This window comes from Lissotriton vulgaris, chromosome 11, assembly GCF_964263255.1.
Source record: "Lissotriton vulgaris chromosome 11, aLisVul1.2, whole genome shotgun sequence".
NCBI lineage: Eukaryota > Metazoa > Chordata > Amphibia > Caudata > Salamandridae > Lissotriton > Lissotriton vulgaris.
Genome location: NC_141699.1, coordinates 512541908 through 512557945, shown reverse-complemented (window position 1 = coordinate 512557945; position 16038 = coordinate 512541908). Strand labels below are relative to the sequence as shown.

Genomic DNA, 16038 nt, shown 5'->3' with positions numbered 1-16038 from the left:
TGAATTTTCAAGGTTTTGTAAATGCTAATTCCTAACTATATATGGTCTATAACCTATGGTTTTTTCAGTGAATTTCAATGGTTTTTAATAGCAAATATCAAAAGCTGTTAAATGTATTTTTTTTTCTTTCTCCAAAGTACGCTCCCTGGTTCGCTAACTGGTGCGCGTACCGGGCGCTCCCCCGTGAATTTTTTTTTTTTCTTTTTTTTTTTTTGCATGTATCAGCATCCTAATCCCCCCTCCGAAAACCTAGGCCACAAAGTGTCTACCGTGCCCCCTTCTACCCATTCCAAACATTGTTTGTCCTCCATTTTGTGTCTCAATTCTACCAATACTCAAAATGGATGACTCCCGTAACGCTGCCGGTTCACGTACCGGGGAGCGCACCGGTAAGCGCTCGATTAAAAAAAGGTGGGAAAGTAATTTACAGAAAAAACACTACAGACACTTTCATCAAATATAGAATAGCCCCTACTACATAGCAGTCCCTACCATTTCCCCAAATTTGATGGAATTTCATTGTGAAAATTATGCTGTAAGCCTGATTAAATATCCTGAGGTAAATTACCTAACCAAAACACTTATGAAGTGTTAGAATTGACAACCAATCAAAATGCTACTTTCAATATCTTCTATTATTTCATGACATTTGATTGGTTATGTACCTGAATATATATAAAGAAAGAGAGAGAAACACAGCCATTTTGACTACTACTTCTTGAAGTACATATCAAGTACATTTCAACTGATAACTTAAACTTCTATTTGAAAGGTAAGCTGTTATTTTAAAAACTGAAGTATTTTCTGTACTGTAAGTTAATTAGGAAAACATTTTCTGATAGTTATATACTATCCCTCTGTAATACTTATAGAATAAAATAGACTTCTCTGTTTTAGTTATGGATGGAGTTAGACTTGTCTTGTATAATTAAGAATTGACTTAGACTTTATCACATAAATTATTTGATATTTCTACTTCCAGTTTGATACCATACACTGCCCAACGAAAAAATCACTGTTTAAAAAACCAAACTACCTGTCTGTACTTAAACCCAACAGTGCCCTACCTGTACTGATATATTTTTTTTTAAATTCATTTTACAGCCTAGAAATGGAAGGAGAGCAGAAAAATAACGTGGAAATTGTTGCAGTATGCAACCAAGACACAGAAAATGATTCAGAATTCTTTGATGAATCAATGGACATAGAACTTCTGCAATGTGTTGAAGCTGTGTATTTCCTAATTGAAAATGAGACAAAATCTGACCAAGAATTATTAGAAGTTCTTTTTTTTTTTTTGTATTTTTTTTTTGGTAAACCTTTATTTGTACGGTAATCAGTTACATTCAGAGTCTACCAACCATCACGGTTGAACATGGGTATAGAGGTGGTCGAAGCAAACAATATAAAACAGGAGCAATGCAAAAGTACACCTCACAAATTCTATGTTGTAACTCAGGAGAGCTTAGTACCAACATGGCCACCGGATTAGAGAAGGTTTTTTTTTTTTTTTAAATTAAAGAAGAGCAGGATCTCATGCCGCACAATTAGACCTTACCGAAGCCAGGGTTACACATGAAACAGGATATTCACAGTCAGGACCACCGTAGGCAGGATATTTGTGTCAGTACGTAGAATCAGGATAGTCAATAAACATTACATGTCCCCACCCAACAGTGTCCGTCTGCCATGTCATAAAGCATTAAAAGGCATACACCCTTTTTTCTGAACTAGTAAAACGCACGGAGAGTTACCTCTAATCAGTTCCGCAAAGAAAGAAGAAAAGGAAGAAAGGAAGGAAAAGCCAAAATTTAACAAGAAAAATGAAGGCCATAGAACAGAAAGGAAAAAAAACAGAATACCCCATCCCCCCACCCTGCACCCCTGCATAGGGCTACGGCCTACCCCCCTAGCAGCGTGCCTGTCGCCCAGTGTCTAAACCCGAAATATAGGAAGAAGAGAGATAAAGAGGAGAGAAAGTGACAATATTCCACACAAAAGTGAAGAGAAGGAAAAGAAAAGGAATGAACTAAAACCCCACGGTAGGGGAAAAGAAAACATGGAGGGTCCCCAGTACAGGCCCCCGCCCCCCGCCGCCTCGTGTCATTGCAATGATACCAGAGTGGACAATAAAGCATCAAAGACATCAACAGGTTCAGGATCGTAATTGCAGCCCAGCTCCTCAAGCTACCCGAGCAAGATGGAAGTCCCCCCATGCTGCTACAAAGGAAAAGAAGTGTCATTGATGTACATGTACTCATATAGCCCTAATCGGAAGCATGTCTCAAATATTGTGAAGTGGGATAAGGCAAGTAGAATATCACATTGAACGGGCAGGCCAGATTGAAAAAGAATAGGAAGCCTTGCAATGTTCCAGGAAACTGCGCCGTCAAAAGTCATCCGCCGCCATTTTGGCTGTCCACGATCCGGAGAACAATGTGTATCGCAACAAGGACAGCCATTTCGTGGTTTACGGCTCCCACAGCGAAACTCGTCACCAGGAGAGGCGCGCGAGAGGGAGAATAGTAAAACACAGCCAGCGGTTTCTCCAATTAAGCGATGTACCCCTGGAATCAGGTGTCCATGAAGCAATCCATTAAAAACAAACAAGGAGTCTCTCATGCGCGAACCTCCTCTCTCGCCGCCGATAGTCAAATCAAATTCCCACCACAGTGCCTGTACAGCAAGGCCTAGCAGGGGGCCACATAAACAGAGTCTCGCAACGAGGACACCGGCGGCAGGTTGTCTTCCCATTCCAGTAGCACCGGGCTCACCCCTGTAGCAATCCACATCCAATTCCGCCCCTCCAGCGCACGGGAGGCATCCGATCCTCTCCCCTCGATCTAGCGTGCGCGCTGCCAACGCCATTTGCAGACACACCTCATTAAAGCGCTACTCACAGGAGGGACCCCCAGCATGGACGCCGCGTCGACAAATGCCAGGGCCGCCCACCCTAGGTTTGAAAAAGACATGGTGTCATCAGTTCCCCCACGTTGGTACACATTAGGAGTATCGTCCCCACTTTGCGGCGGATGAGCACATACGAGCCCCCGCAGTCCAAAAAGGTGCCACAGTGGTATAGCGCCGCAACCAGCTCCGATTAACTGAGGTGCGGAGTGTAGGCATCGCATTGCGGGCCAAACAGAGTTCCAACAGAGGAGCCAAAAGCAGCTGGTAAACAACCAATTCCGTCGGGGGGAGGGGACACCAAACCAGCGCTGAAGAACGGCATGTGTCTCGTCCTCCAGTTCCATGGGGCAGCGCTGGAGCCAAGTTCTCGGGGGCGGGCTGACCTGCATAGCGGTTGACCGGCACCTTCTGGGTCCGTGCGGCCGTTGTTGTTGCACTCTCGGGCGGCGGTGAAATCACGCGGGGTCCCGGCTTCAAGTCTCGTGCAGGCCAGAATCACTAAGGTCCGTATCTCCGCTTTCGGGGCACGGAAATCCCTCGGAGTCGGACGCATCTGCTCAGCGCCCCTTCCGACACACGGGAGCACCGGAGCTGTGCGGGATGGTCGATGGGATCAGGCGGCAGGAGAGGAGGGTCGGCGGAGCTGGGAGCCCGGGCGACCATTTTGGCCGCCGGTCTGGCTCCGCCCCCCATTAGAAGTTCTTTTTAATTTTGAAAATAAATCGGAAAAATAAATTTATATATAATAATTCAAAAATTGTTTGAGACATTATTCATTTTTATATGTATTTTTTAAACTTGTAGCAAATTGATTTTAATGTAAAATCAGACTTTAAATACACTGTGCAACTTTAAGTTTGCTCATAGTTACTTCCTTTCTTCCACTATATCATCTCCAATGTGTATTTAACATCTCTTTATCATGTCCTGCCTCCATTGTGTTTCTGCTTTCCTGACAGACTACGCTATGAATTCCATATACCTCAATAACTTCAGAAACAACCTGCAAGATATCTACAAAGGAAACGATGTATTTTTATTTTTAGACTCTGCATTGGTACCTACATGTTGGTACTTAAATAAAATAAAAAAAATAAAAAAAAAATAACAATCAATAAACATACAATATTTGAACATTCTTTCATCCTATTTTCCCAATATTACGCTTCCCGGACCGCTTCCCGGTGCGCGTACAGAGCGCTCCCCCCGCAAAAAAAACGATATAAAAATTATTTTTTAACCCCGCGAGGCCCTTTTTAAAGCCCCCTCATCAAACCTAGGGAGTCAGGGAGGATGTACTCTGCTCCCTTATGTTCATTTCCCCCTTTTTTTTTTGCCACCTCTTGTGTCTCGATCCTACCGAGACACAAGATGGCGGCCGCTCCGGACTGTTTAGAATGTTTACAGACACCGGAAAGCCAATCGGCTTCGCTTCGCGAAGATCCGTTGCGCGTCAGGTACGCGAACCGGAGCGCAAACCGGAGCGCAAACCGGAGCGCGAACCGGAGCGCTGTCACAGATATATCTGATTTTTAAAACGTTAATTTCTCAAAATCCACTGGAGCACATATATTGAGACATAGCAAAGGCACGTCGGGCAAACCATATCTACAATTTTGCCAAGTTTTGTGTAAATCCATTCAGCCGTTCGAGCTAAAAGTGAGTCCAACCGCCCTATGGAAAACTCAACTTAAAAACGCGTTTTGGGACCCCCCTTTTTTCTCGGCCCCCCTTGACGAAACCCCCCCCCAAATTTTCAAGGGCTGCTCAGAAACAAAATATGCAATTTTCCTGAAAATTTCAGCCAATTCCGTCCACAAACGCCAAAGTTATTCGACATAGGATTTTTTCTTATGGGATTTTTGAAAATTCTACCTATATATACCTACTGGCGACCGCCAGTAGGTAATATTTCCAATCCTATTCCATTGATCAAAGAAACGGGCACCGACTCAGTGGGATATGAATCAAAGAGAATGATTTATTCCATGCGTTACAGATCAAGACTCGTTTCGGCGGACGAATCCGCCTTGCTCACTATATATATATATATATATATATATATACTCTTTTCTTTTTCATATATGCTACATGTATTCTTTCTAGGTTTATAGAGAACACCTAGGAAGTATCTGAAGTTTACTTTTCCTCCTGTAGTTTGCCTTGTACAGGAATTTTCTCTTCCCTTGTTTTCCCCTCTTCCCCCCATTACACCGTTCTTTGCTTTGACATTCTTGGATATTGAGGTGGGTGAGGGAAGTTGAGACTTGGCATCAAGACTTGTATCTCACCTCTGTGGGTATTCCAGGTGAGACTTACAGTAACCCTTCTTACAGTCCTCTTCGACGCCTCACCACCAGGTGTTTCTTGCCCTTCCTCTTTTCCTTTTTCTTTGAGGGTTCCAAGTGAGGGCTTGCCTGGGAGTGTTTTGATTAAACAAAAAAATTGGTTCTGTCTGGATGTGTGCAATTACTTACAGTATTGTTTGTAAATACAAAGATGAATTACTTTTTATAAAACATGAAACCATGATTCCCAAAGTAAATTAATGTAGAAAACACACACAACAGAATATAAGAATCAATATTGTAATAGGTGACTGTGGTGAACAAAGTGACATAGTGATTAAGTGAAGGACAACGTTACCCAAATACTTTCTGTTTTGATTAATTGAGACGTATGCTCCATGGGCTGCCTACCTATCCTCCCATTGTCCTGAAGATGACCCGCCCTGACGCACCTTAAAATTGCTCTAGTTTCAGGGTTGAAACGTCAACATGCCATATATGTCCGCTCAGCCCTCATGATCACAATTTAATTTATTTTTGGATCTTGCCGCCCATGTGCAAAAAGACAGGACAAAACCTTTGCCAAAATTCCCTCCCCCTCATTTATTCCACATGTATTTGTCTTGTGTACGGTCTATATCACTTAATCACTATGTCACTTTGTTCACCACAGTCACTTATTGTTTCTTGACACAATTGAATGTGTAATTGTGACAGCTGCTAATATTAGATACTCATTCAGACTACATCATTGATTCTTATATTCTGTTGTGTGTGTGTTTTCTACATGTGTGAATTCATTTCCTTTGGGAATCATGCTTTATAAAAAAGTAATTTCTCTTTGTAATTAAAAACAATACTCTTCAGTAATTGCACACATCCCGACAGAACCAATTGTTTTTGTTTAATATTAATACCCAAATTCTGAGGGACACCAGGTCGCCCCATTATTATTAATATGGGGGTGTTTTGATGCAGGCTTTTGGAGGGTGTGACCTATTAAGCCCCTGCATCCTTTCATGATTTCTCCATGAGCAGGGAGTTGGAAAGTCCTCTGCCATAAGTAGTCGTTGTTGCTGATGGTGTGTGGCCAGCGCATTTGGAGGATTTTTCTCAGACAGGTGTTGATGAAGGTCTAGACTTTGATGTTGGTCACTGTTGTCCTCCAAGTTTCTGCTCCATACAGAAGGACCAATATTACATTTGTATTAAAAAGCCTGATCTTGGTTTGCAGCATTAGTCCTTGGAGCTCTGGATCCTCTTTAGTTGCATAAAGCCAGCCCTTGCTTTGCCGATTCTTGCCTTGATGTCTGCATCTGCGCCGCTGTACTTTGTTTATGACACTGCCCAGGTAGGTGAAGGCCTTGACCTCTTAAAGGACATCTCCTATACAAGTGACTGCCGTTGTTATGCCAGTGTTAGCCTTCATGATCTTTGTTTTTCTTCTTTGGATAGTCGGGTCAAGTTGTGCTGATGTGGCTGCCACTTTGTTGGTCTTCTCATGCATCTGCAGTGGAGTATAGGAGAGTAGGGCCAGTTTGTCTGCAAAGTCCTGGTCGTCGAGCTGCATCCAAGGTGTCCACTGGGTCCCAATTCTTCTCTTTGCTGTGGATGTTCGATGAAGGTGGGGAGGGAGTACCATTCCATCGACTACTCGTTGATGATGCACAGTGTTGAAATCTGGTCTGTGCAGGATCTATCTTTACAGAAGCCAGCCTGCTGGTTTTTCAACTGAGCTTTGACTTGTTCCTTCACTCTGTTCAGGATGACTGAGTTGAACACTTTGACTGGGGTTGATAGATAGTTATCCCTCAAAGTTTGCCCAGTTACTCGGGTAACCGTTCTTGTGGGATTTTGATCAGATATCCCTCTTTTCAGTCTAATGGCACTTTTCCTCTTCCCAGATCTTTTCAAACATGGGGTAGAGTATGTCTACTGATGTTTCAATGTCTTCAGTGCCTCTGCAGGAATATTTTGAGGTCCTGCTGCCCTCCTCTTTCTCAAATGTCTGATGGCTTGCTGTATTTCTTCCTTGGTTGGTTTGCTGCAGTCAATTGGCAAGTCCTTGTCAGCTCTCAGTATGTCTGGTTGAGAATGTGGCATTAGCTGGTTCAGCAGTTCTTCAAAGTACTCCACTGCCTTCATTGTTGGCCTCCGCTTCTCTTTGCTTCCTTGTTGGTTTTGGTGTATCCGTCTCGAGTTTTCGCTTTTTCTGCTTTTCTTTGTCTAGTGTTTACTAAACCTTTCTTTTCCTGTCTTGCTTCGATTCTGCAGAGCGTCTTGGTAGAGATCCCTTCTTTATGCTGGTGTTTCTTGGGACCCAATACCTCCTGGCAAGTTGATGTTATTATTTTTGATCTTCTCCCACTGGCTTTCTACTGGATCTCTGTCATCCTCTAGCTCTTGCAGGGCTTGAAACCTGTTACTGAGGATGACTGAGTATTCACTGTGCATCTTTGAGGAGGGTGGTATTCTATCACGGACATAGGTTTGTCGGTCCAATCCATGTTTTCTTCAGCTTCAGCCTGGCCATGACAAGGTGATGGTTAGACATCATGTCTGCTCCTGTCATCACTCTAGCATCCTGCAGTGACCTCCAGTACTTCTTGGGAATGCGGACATGGTTGTTCTGATTCTCTGTTGAATGGTCTGGTAACACCCACGTCGCGTTGGGTATTCTATCTGCCTATCACCTGACTGTGCAGGGCACAGAGATCTGCAAGCCTTTCACCATTCTTATTTATGTTGTCAATGACCTGGTTGCCCATGACTACTTAGTGCCCAGTGTTGTCCCTTCCAATCTTGGCATTGAGGTCCCCCATCAGTATGGTGATATCTCTCTCTTAAGACGTTTCTCCAGGATGAAGTGAGTCTGTTATAAAAACTTTTTTTCCCCCTCTTCTTTGCTGTCATTTTTCGATGCATAGCACTGGATAACATTCACATTGATATTATTTTTTTTGTGTAGAAGGTTGTTGTGGTGATTCTGGGACCATAGGCTTCCCATCCAATCAGAGCTCTGTTGGCTGCTGGCATTGGCATCAGTGCTACTCCCTTAGTATTTGGGGTGTTCTCTTCTCCGTGTCCAGAATACAGCAGCATTCTTCCTGGAGCCAGTGTTTTCTGTCTGGACTGTGTCCATTTGGTCTAGCTGATGCCAAGCAGGGCAAGGTAGTATTTTTTCATCTTCGACATGCCCCTTGGACTGTCTTACCTGTCTCGTACATGATCCTCGCATTCAATACCTCTATGGTAATAGTCTTGATCGAAAGCTGGTGGATCGGCTTTGTGGCTTCCAGGGATCTCTGACTTTTACCGCAAGGCGTCCTAGCTCTCTGTGAAGGAGATCTCTCTCCCAAGGCCGAGATGCTTTTTGGTTGGTGTTTCTGTAGCTAGAATTATTTAACATGGTGGGGTAGCTAGACACATGCATAGCCTTCCTTCTTTCGCAGCTGGGCTTGGGACCGGTCATGGCAGAGCTTTAAGGGCATTTGACACTCTGGAATATCATATATCAGCAGGTGTAGATTCTGGTATTGAGTACTGCAAGTGTAGTACATTAGATATTGAGGTTTTTGGGAAGGCCTTGAAATGTTAAATATAAATATTGAATAGTTATGACACTAAAGGGTACCATTGAGGTACCCCATATTTCACTGGCAAGCAGTAGAAGAGAATATGCATCATAACATTTCTTGAGATTAGTTCTGTAAATAAGATATGAATCACTTTTTAGAGACTAATCATTGTTGAAGTCCATTAATTGTAATTTGTGCAAACAAACGTGTTAACCAAAGATTTTTTTCCATTTTATTTAGCAATTAAAGGGAACATTTGATCTTTTGTAGACTAAGTCTAGACTAGACAACTATTGTATATTCAAATTTCTCCTTCCCAAGAATCCTGATCTCGAGGGCTCATGAAAGTGTGATTGTCCGAATTTGTGTGTTATATTATTTGCTGTTGAAGCCTGCATGTTAAAATTTCACCCTCCTTCAGAAACTGATTTGGTTCAGATGAGTATATTCTTGGGAAGATGTACATCAGTCTGGTGGCTTGAACCAGCTGTGGTGACCAGTAGATAGGTCACAGAAGCCCCAGTGGAAGGTAATTACCTTGCTAGTGTTGGGCACATGTGCTCTCTTTAGGAGTCGATGCAGATGTGGCATAGGTTTTTGCCAGGATGCAACATGGTAATCAAGAGAAGATGGGTTTATGAAGACTTCACCTCTTCACAAAAATTACTGAGCCACTTGAGGGTCACACGTAAAGATAATACTGCTTAGCCTAGTGATAAGGTTGATGTTTGTTTTGAAAGCTCCAGCTGCCGGCAAACTGCCTTATTCTCACTGCAGTTTTGAAATTCATAAAACCGATGGAAAAAGTAACACTTGTACTTTGGTAACAGTGTAAACATGGTAGAATGTGGGGGTTCTACACAAAATGTGTCTCTAAATGCGACTCTAGCATTTAATGCTACTTCCCAAGAGAGCTGTAAATACTTAGTCCTCAAGTGTAATTATTAATTTACACTGAAATCTCTTCCTCTTTAACAGGATATTTGTCAATTTTCTTATGATAACATCAGGATTGCCCGTAACCAGAAGGAATCTGCAATTTTGGTGTTAGATTTATCGGCCGCTTTTGACACCATCTCCCATGACATTTTGTTACAACAGCTCTGGGAGATGGGGGTCCGGGGGAAGGCCTGGGACTGGTTTAAGAACTATTTGAAAGGCCGGTTGACCGCGGTTCACCTTGGTCTTAGGGCAGCATGCAGTAGAGTGGTGTGTTTTGGAGTACCGCAGGGCTCCATTTTGAGTCCCATGCTCTTTAATCTGTATCTGACTCCCTTGGCCAAAATAATTAAACTGTATGGCTTTGAAACGGTATCGTATGCCGATGATACTCAGTTACTGATAACTTTCGGCCCTTACCCCTCAGACACTATCATCAGGTTCAAGAAATGCATGACCCACATTGATAACTGGATGGGTCAAAATAAACTACAACTGAATAAGAACAAAACGGAGATAATCCTCTTTGGCAGAGCGGAAGATCATTGGTCCAGTGACTGGTGGCCACAATCACTGGGCCCCTGCCCACCACCAAAATCAACTGTTTGCAACCTGGGAATCACCATCGACAATAAACTGTTGATGAAAGCTCATGTGGAACGGGTCGTGGGTACCTGTTATGGAATCTTGCGCAACTTGCGTAAGATTTTCAAGTGGTTACCAATTGATTCTCGGAAACCATTGATCCAGGGACTAATCATGAGTAGAGTAGACTATGGTAACCCACTATTGGCCTTCATAAATGACAATCTCTATGCCAAGCTACAGACCCTTCAAAACACTGCTTCCAGACTCCTTTTGGACTTACCCAGGAGATCATCCTCCAGTGCCAATTTAAAATCTCTACACTGGCTACCAATGAGGCTGAGAGGCAAATTTAAAACTCTTTGCCTCGTACTTAAGAGCCTCTACCATTCTGGCCCAGGGTACTTGGGTAATAAACTGCGGAAATACCAACCAAACAGAACTCTGAGATCGAGTTCTAAATATCTATTAACACCATTGAGAGCGCGCACTCCGAGACAAGGTGGATGGTCTTTTTCTTATCTGGCCCCTCATCTCTGGAACAAGTTCCCTCCACATATTTCTTCCATCTCTGATCACATGTCCTTTCGCAAGGAATTAAAAACCTTGCAATTTCCCAACTAATAGCTTTTGACGACCCTCACTGTGGCTGCAAGCGCCTTGAGACCTAACGGTGATATGTTGCGCTATAAAAGACCACATGACTATGACTATGACTATTGTAGGGTTACTGAACGAAGTGAATAGCCGATGGTTGGGTCCTGGATACAGCTGAAGACAGAGCACTGGAAATTTGGGTGCATGGGTGTGTGTAGCTTCAGTGATGTTGAAGATAGCATTGATAATATGATCTGCCATTGATGTCATTTATGATCTCCGAGGCCATGAGTAATGCCTTGAATGGATTTAGCTACAAAACTCACCTGGCGAATTTGGCATTTGAAATGTTTTGAATCTGAACCATAATATCTCTTCAAGTTAAGACTGATAGGGGAATATGAAAATCTGTTTAAAACACAGACCTCCAATGTAATATGTCCTGATATGGTGACATCTTAGAATTAAGTATTACTGTGCATTGTATATTGCTCAACTTGCTGTTTTTGTTTGGATATGGCTTGCTGCCTGAGGTCGCTGATACTATCGACCATTTTCTGTGGGTTTCATGGTGTTGGATCCATTAATCTTGGATGTTTTGTATAACTTTCTGTGAACATATTTCACCTGTAGTGTTGCCAAAGCCTTTTTGCATCAGTGGATTTATTTTTACTTCTTTTTTAGTGTAAGTTACTACTGGCATGTTGCATGTTATGATCACCCTTAAGTTCATAATGTACTCCTTTGGAATAATACGAACATCCAAAGAATCTGGCAGTGGGCTCAGGAAATATGGATTGTTTTACAACTTTAGGAGAATGAGGAAGATTGTTGTTGGGTATTTCAATACAATAAGACATTTTGGTGTTTCTTTGCTAGGTACTAATGGCTCTCCAAAGGTGGCATTTAAGGGCACTAATATGACTGTTAAATGTTTCCACGAATATTAGTAGAAGATAATCTGCAATACATTTGCCTAGCAGTGAGAAATTGTCTCATCTGAACTTTTCAGTCTTCAGAGTGAATCAAAGCCACATATGACAGCAATTGGAGTTCCGGAATTCAGTGATCAGCTGGTTTAAGAGTACTAGAGGAACTAATGTATAGAATGCGACACTGAGGGCCACTAAAAGGAGCATGGCTACATTCCCTCTACTTTACTTGTTTGTATGAGGACTGCCACACTGAGATCATGTATTTCTCCATGCCACTGCATGAGTCTGCCAGGTTTATGGGAAATCTTCAGCGAAGGAAATAAAACATTTCCTTCTTGAGTTTCTTGAAGGCATTGTTGAGTATTTTGTATTTGATTTCAGACATTGCAGCACAATCTTTTAGAATATGCGCTATGCGTAACTCGTCGCAGCAAGAAACTTTTTTTGTGTAAATGAAAAAAAAGTAACATATTACCTGGCAGCTGTAAACCTTTGTTTACTGTGAGATGTTGTGCAAAACTCTTAAGGTCTTAACAACAGACCTACATTTAAGTCCCATTGCAAATCAGTTTTCGAACCCACCTTCTGATTTAAACAATAAAAGGAAAAACAAAAGAAAAACGTTTTCAGACAAAATGTTTCTATCCATAGTCGTTCTACACTGGGGTGCAGAAGTGAAAACAAAACTATCTGGATTATGCAGAACAGCAGAGTGGTCAAAAGTATTCTAGGAATAGGCTGGGCAAAGTACTAATGTTGACTGTTTAGTTGGGCGAGGAAGAAGAGAGAGTTTGTGAATCTGCACTTAACAGAGCAGCTGCTGTCTTTGGTTTGGCATAGGGACCCTATGCTATTGATCTCAGAGCTTTGCCAGTAATACAATTTGGAACAATTCCTCTACAGGGTGTCCCAGTTTAGAGTTTTTGAAACTTTACACGTAGCTCTCTGCTTGCTTACACTTGAATGTTTTTTTTGTTTGTTTTTTAGCTCCTTGAATATCAGTTATTATTGCAGTTTTGATGTCAACTTCATTGCCAAATCAAGAAAAGACCATGAGAGGCATGAAAAGAACTAGATGCTGATGATGTGTCCAAATAATAATCTTGTATTGTGGAGGTCTGGCGACCTCGGATATCCTCTCCTACTATCAGACCTCCCACCTTTTGGTATTAAATGAGTGGTGGTATGGTGACAGGAGGGACCGGGCATATGCCATGGAATGCTATTTGATGGGCTCCAATACGCTACACACCATCCTCTACACGGCATCACTGCGGAGTGCGCTTCCGGCGGCCACTCGGTGGTGTTTCGCATCTGGCGGCAGGCTTTGCGCTGGATGGGGTGGTGGAATACTTTAACAGCGGAGACCCCCCCCTGTGACACAATGGCCGGTTCCCAGCCTGGCATTGCTACAGGGCTTTCGAGGATGGGACAACGTTGGCATTTCGACTTTGGGGGATGTACTGCTGGGTACGACCCTTAAGTCCTTCCAGGATCTTAGGGAGGAATTTGATATGCCTCGGTCACAGTTTTTTAGGTACCTCCAGTTTTGCCATGCCCCAGCCTGGAGGGGTTGGAGACCCTCCCCGACTTTAGCCCACTGGAGGCGAAGGTGTTTATGGGGGATTTGGAGACCAAGAAAATATCTCGCATTTACCAGACACTAGTCACGCACAGTTCCCCTATCCTGCAGAGGCTTCGGGAGCATTGGGAGGAGGACATGGGCGAGTTGGAAGAGGAAGATTGGAGGGAGGCTCTGTCCGCTCCCAAGGGGGCTGCAATAGCTATGCGTCTCTGCCTTATCCAATTTAAATACTTGCATAGAGTCTACTTTACCAGGGTTCAGCTCTGGCGGGCAGGACTGATTGCCTCACCGGACTGTCTCTGTTGTAACAGAGAGGAGGGGATGTTCATGTACACGGTCTGGAGCTGTGGAGCTCTTGATCGATTTTTGAGGGGGGTCTTGGCCTGTCAGTCTGAGATGTTGGGATGGGAGCTCCCGCGTACGCCACAGTTTGCCTTGCTACACGTAATGGACGGGGTGGGGGGTAATCTCTATAAAAGACACCGGATGTTGCTGGGCCTCACGACGGCCAAATAGACATTGCGAAGGGGTGGAAAGACCCACGAGCCCCCTCAGTGGCGGTCTGGAATAGGGGGCTAGATTTTTATATGGGGCTGGAGCAGCCAATATTCGTGGCCAGGGGGTGCCCGCAGAAACATTATAACATTTGGAAGTGCTGGGCAGATTATAGGGGTATATGGCTTGAACCTCAGTGGAGCAAGAGGACCTTCCCTGGGAGGGGTGATGGGTTGTGTGATTCGGAGCGGTGGGACATGGGACTAGGGAGGCGGGTGTGCTTGTGCATGTTTTTCCTTTTGCACTGTATACTGCTCAATACGAGTGGGTTGGGCCTGGAGGTTGTTGTGCAGGGGGTTGGGGGGTGGGGGAGGGTGTTTTAAGAGGGTTTGATTATTCACTCTCTACTTCATGCGTGCAAAGTGAAAAGTCGATTGCCTTTGATGCTGTCATGTTAATGATCTGTAGTCGTCCCTGGATTGCAGGGCCCTGCATAACCTGTGCAATCTGACAATAAAATCTGTTTAAAAAAAAAAAATAATCTTGGATATACTTTTGATTGATGTGGGATTTTTTTCAGCAAAACATTACTTTATTTTCGTTTTTATATGTAATGTGGTTTTTCAAGTGTTGAAACTGTCCAATTTTCAGAGATTCTTTATTTCCATTTATTTTATATAGATCAGAAATATAAACAGTGGTTTTTCAAAACTGAAGACGCTGGTACCACTGATTCCTAAAGATCGAAAACCTAGCAAAGTGGATACACTCAAGGCAGCATCTGAATACATTCGCCTTTTGAATGAAATTCTTGAAGAAACTGGAGGCACAGAGGTAGAGAGATGTCAGCTAAACTTTCAAAATGTGTGTTGATTCATAAATAATAGTTGTACCCGAGTTTGCATGTGTAAGAAAATTGGTAAATGGCAGGCATAATGTCTGATAGGTTGCCATATTAATGTAGGCAGCATGGTTTGTCCTGGATGTGACCGCATTGTTTTGCATGTATTATGTCTCTCGGGGCAGCATACGGCCCAGGTTGCTCCATTTTAGGGCATTTGAGACGCAGGGAAAGTCCTTGTGATGGCTCAACTGTCGGGCTCCTTTAAGGCCTGAAGGACTTAGGACCTAAACCAGTGTTCTCTCCTCTTCACTACAACAGCTCTAGGTAAGTTGATAATTCATTACGTTATATGGGTGCAGGCAGTCTTCTTTTCTTGCCTGGTACCACCAATAATCCTCTGTGTCCTCCAATACAGTATTGCACTCTATGAAATCAGCTCATACACTCTCAATCCAGTCACTGCCTTGTTATAACTTAACCTCGATGGTATCCTTTACTTGTGTTCAATATGTGCTCTGATGTCCTAGTCCAACTGGCATTTTATTTACACGTCTTTCTGTGTTCTTCCCTACAGATCATTGCTGCAGGAATAGTTTTACTGATTGAATTATTTACTTTATAATGAGATTGTGCTAAATGGCTTCTTAGAGAATATGGCAGTGTGGTTCCTGCTATCTTTCTCTAATCACAGTTCTTTGACATATTGCCTGTGAGTGGATCTTAAATTTTGATTGTACTGGTTGTGATCGCGTTGCTCCTGTTGCTGTGATTGCGCTCGCCTCCTGTGGGTGGGGCTCCTGTTGTGATCTGTGGTTGCCGTCCTTTTGTATCTGGGAGGAATATATATTGGGACTTTTCTTCAGTGCTGCTGCTCAGGGTACCTACACTAAACCGAAGATTGTGATCTGTTTGCAGTTGTGCTCCTGTCTTATCTGGTTGAGCCTTCCATTCTGTTTTTTTCTGCTTGTGAGCTCTCATCGCTGCTATTGCTTATATCCCACAAAGAGAGACTTGTATCCTAACTGTTCTACTATTGGCTCGTACTACTAGTTTTTTTTCATTTTTAATTCACTTTTATTTGGAATATTTGGTCCTCAAACATTGCATATATTTGTTAAATTACATCTAGAATTACACATCCTTAAGTGCATTAAAACACATCTTAAAACACACACTATTATAAAACCCTCCATCAAATAAGTCAGGGTGAATTATTTTGCTAAAACTCATTTAAAACAGAAAAGAAGAAATGCCTTCACTCTTTGCATAAATTACCCAATGG

The 16038-nt window shown here is 43.0% G+C and overlaps 1 protein-coding gene across 3 annotated transcripts in view; it reads left to right on the top strand.

Annotated features, from left to right (window-relative positions):
- FIGLA (folliculogenesis specific bHLH transcription factor) overlaps positions 1 to 16038 on the top strand; it is a 439043-nt gene that overhangs the window by 99994 nt on the left and 323011 nt on the right. For all 3 annotated transcript variants that reach the window (XR_015301023.1, XM_086944780.1, XM_086944779.1), the window contains exon 3: positions 14594 to 14746. Coding sequence is in view for 2 of the 3 variants with exons in the window: in XM_086944780.1 (XP_086800906.1) it covers positions 14594 to 14746 (153 nt within the window). In the remaining variant the exon portion in view is untranslated. The remainder of the gene's footprint in view (positions 1 to 14593; positions 14747 to 16038) is intronic.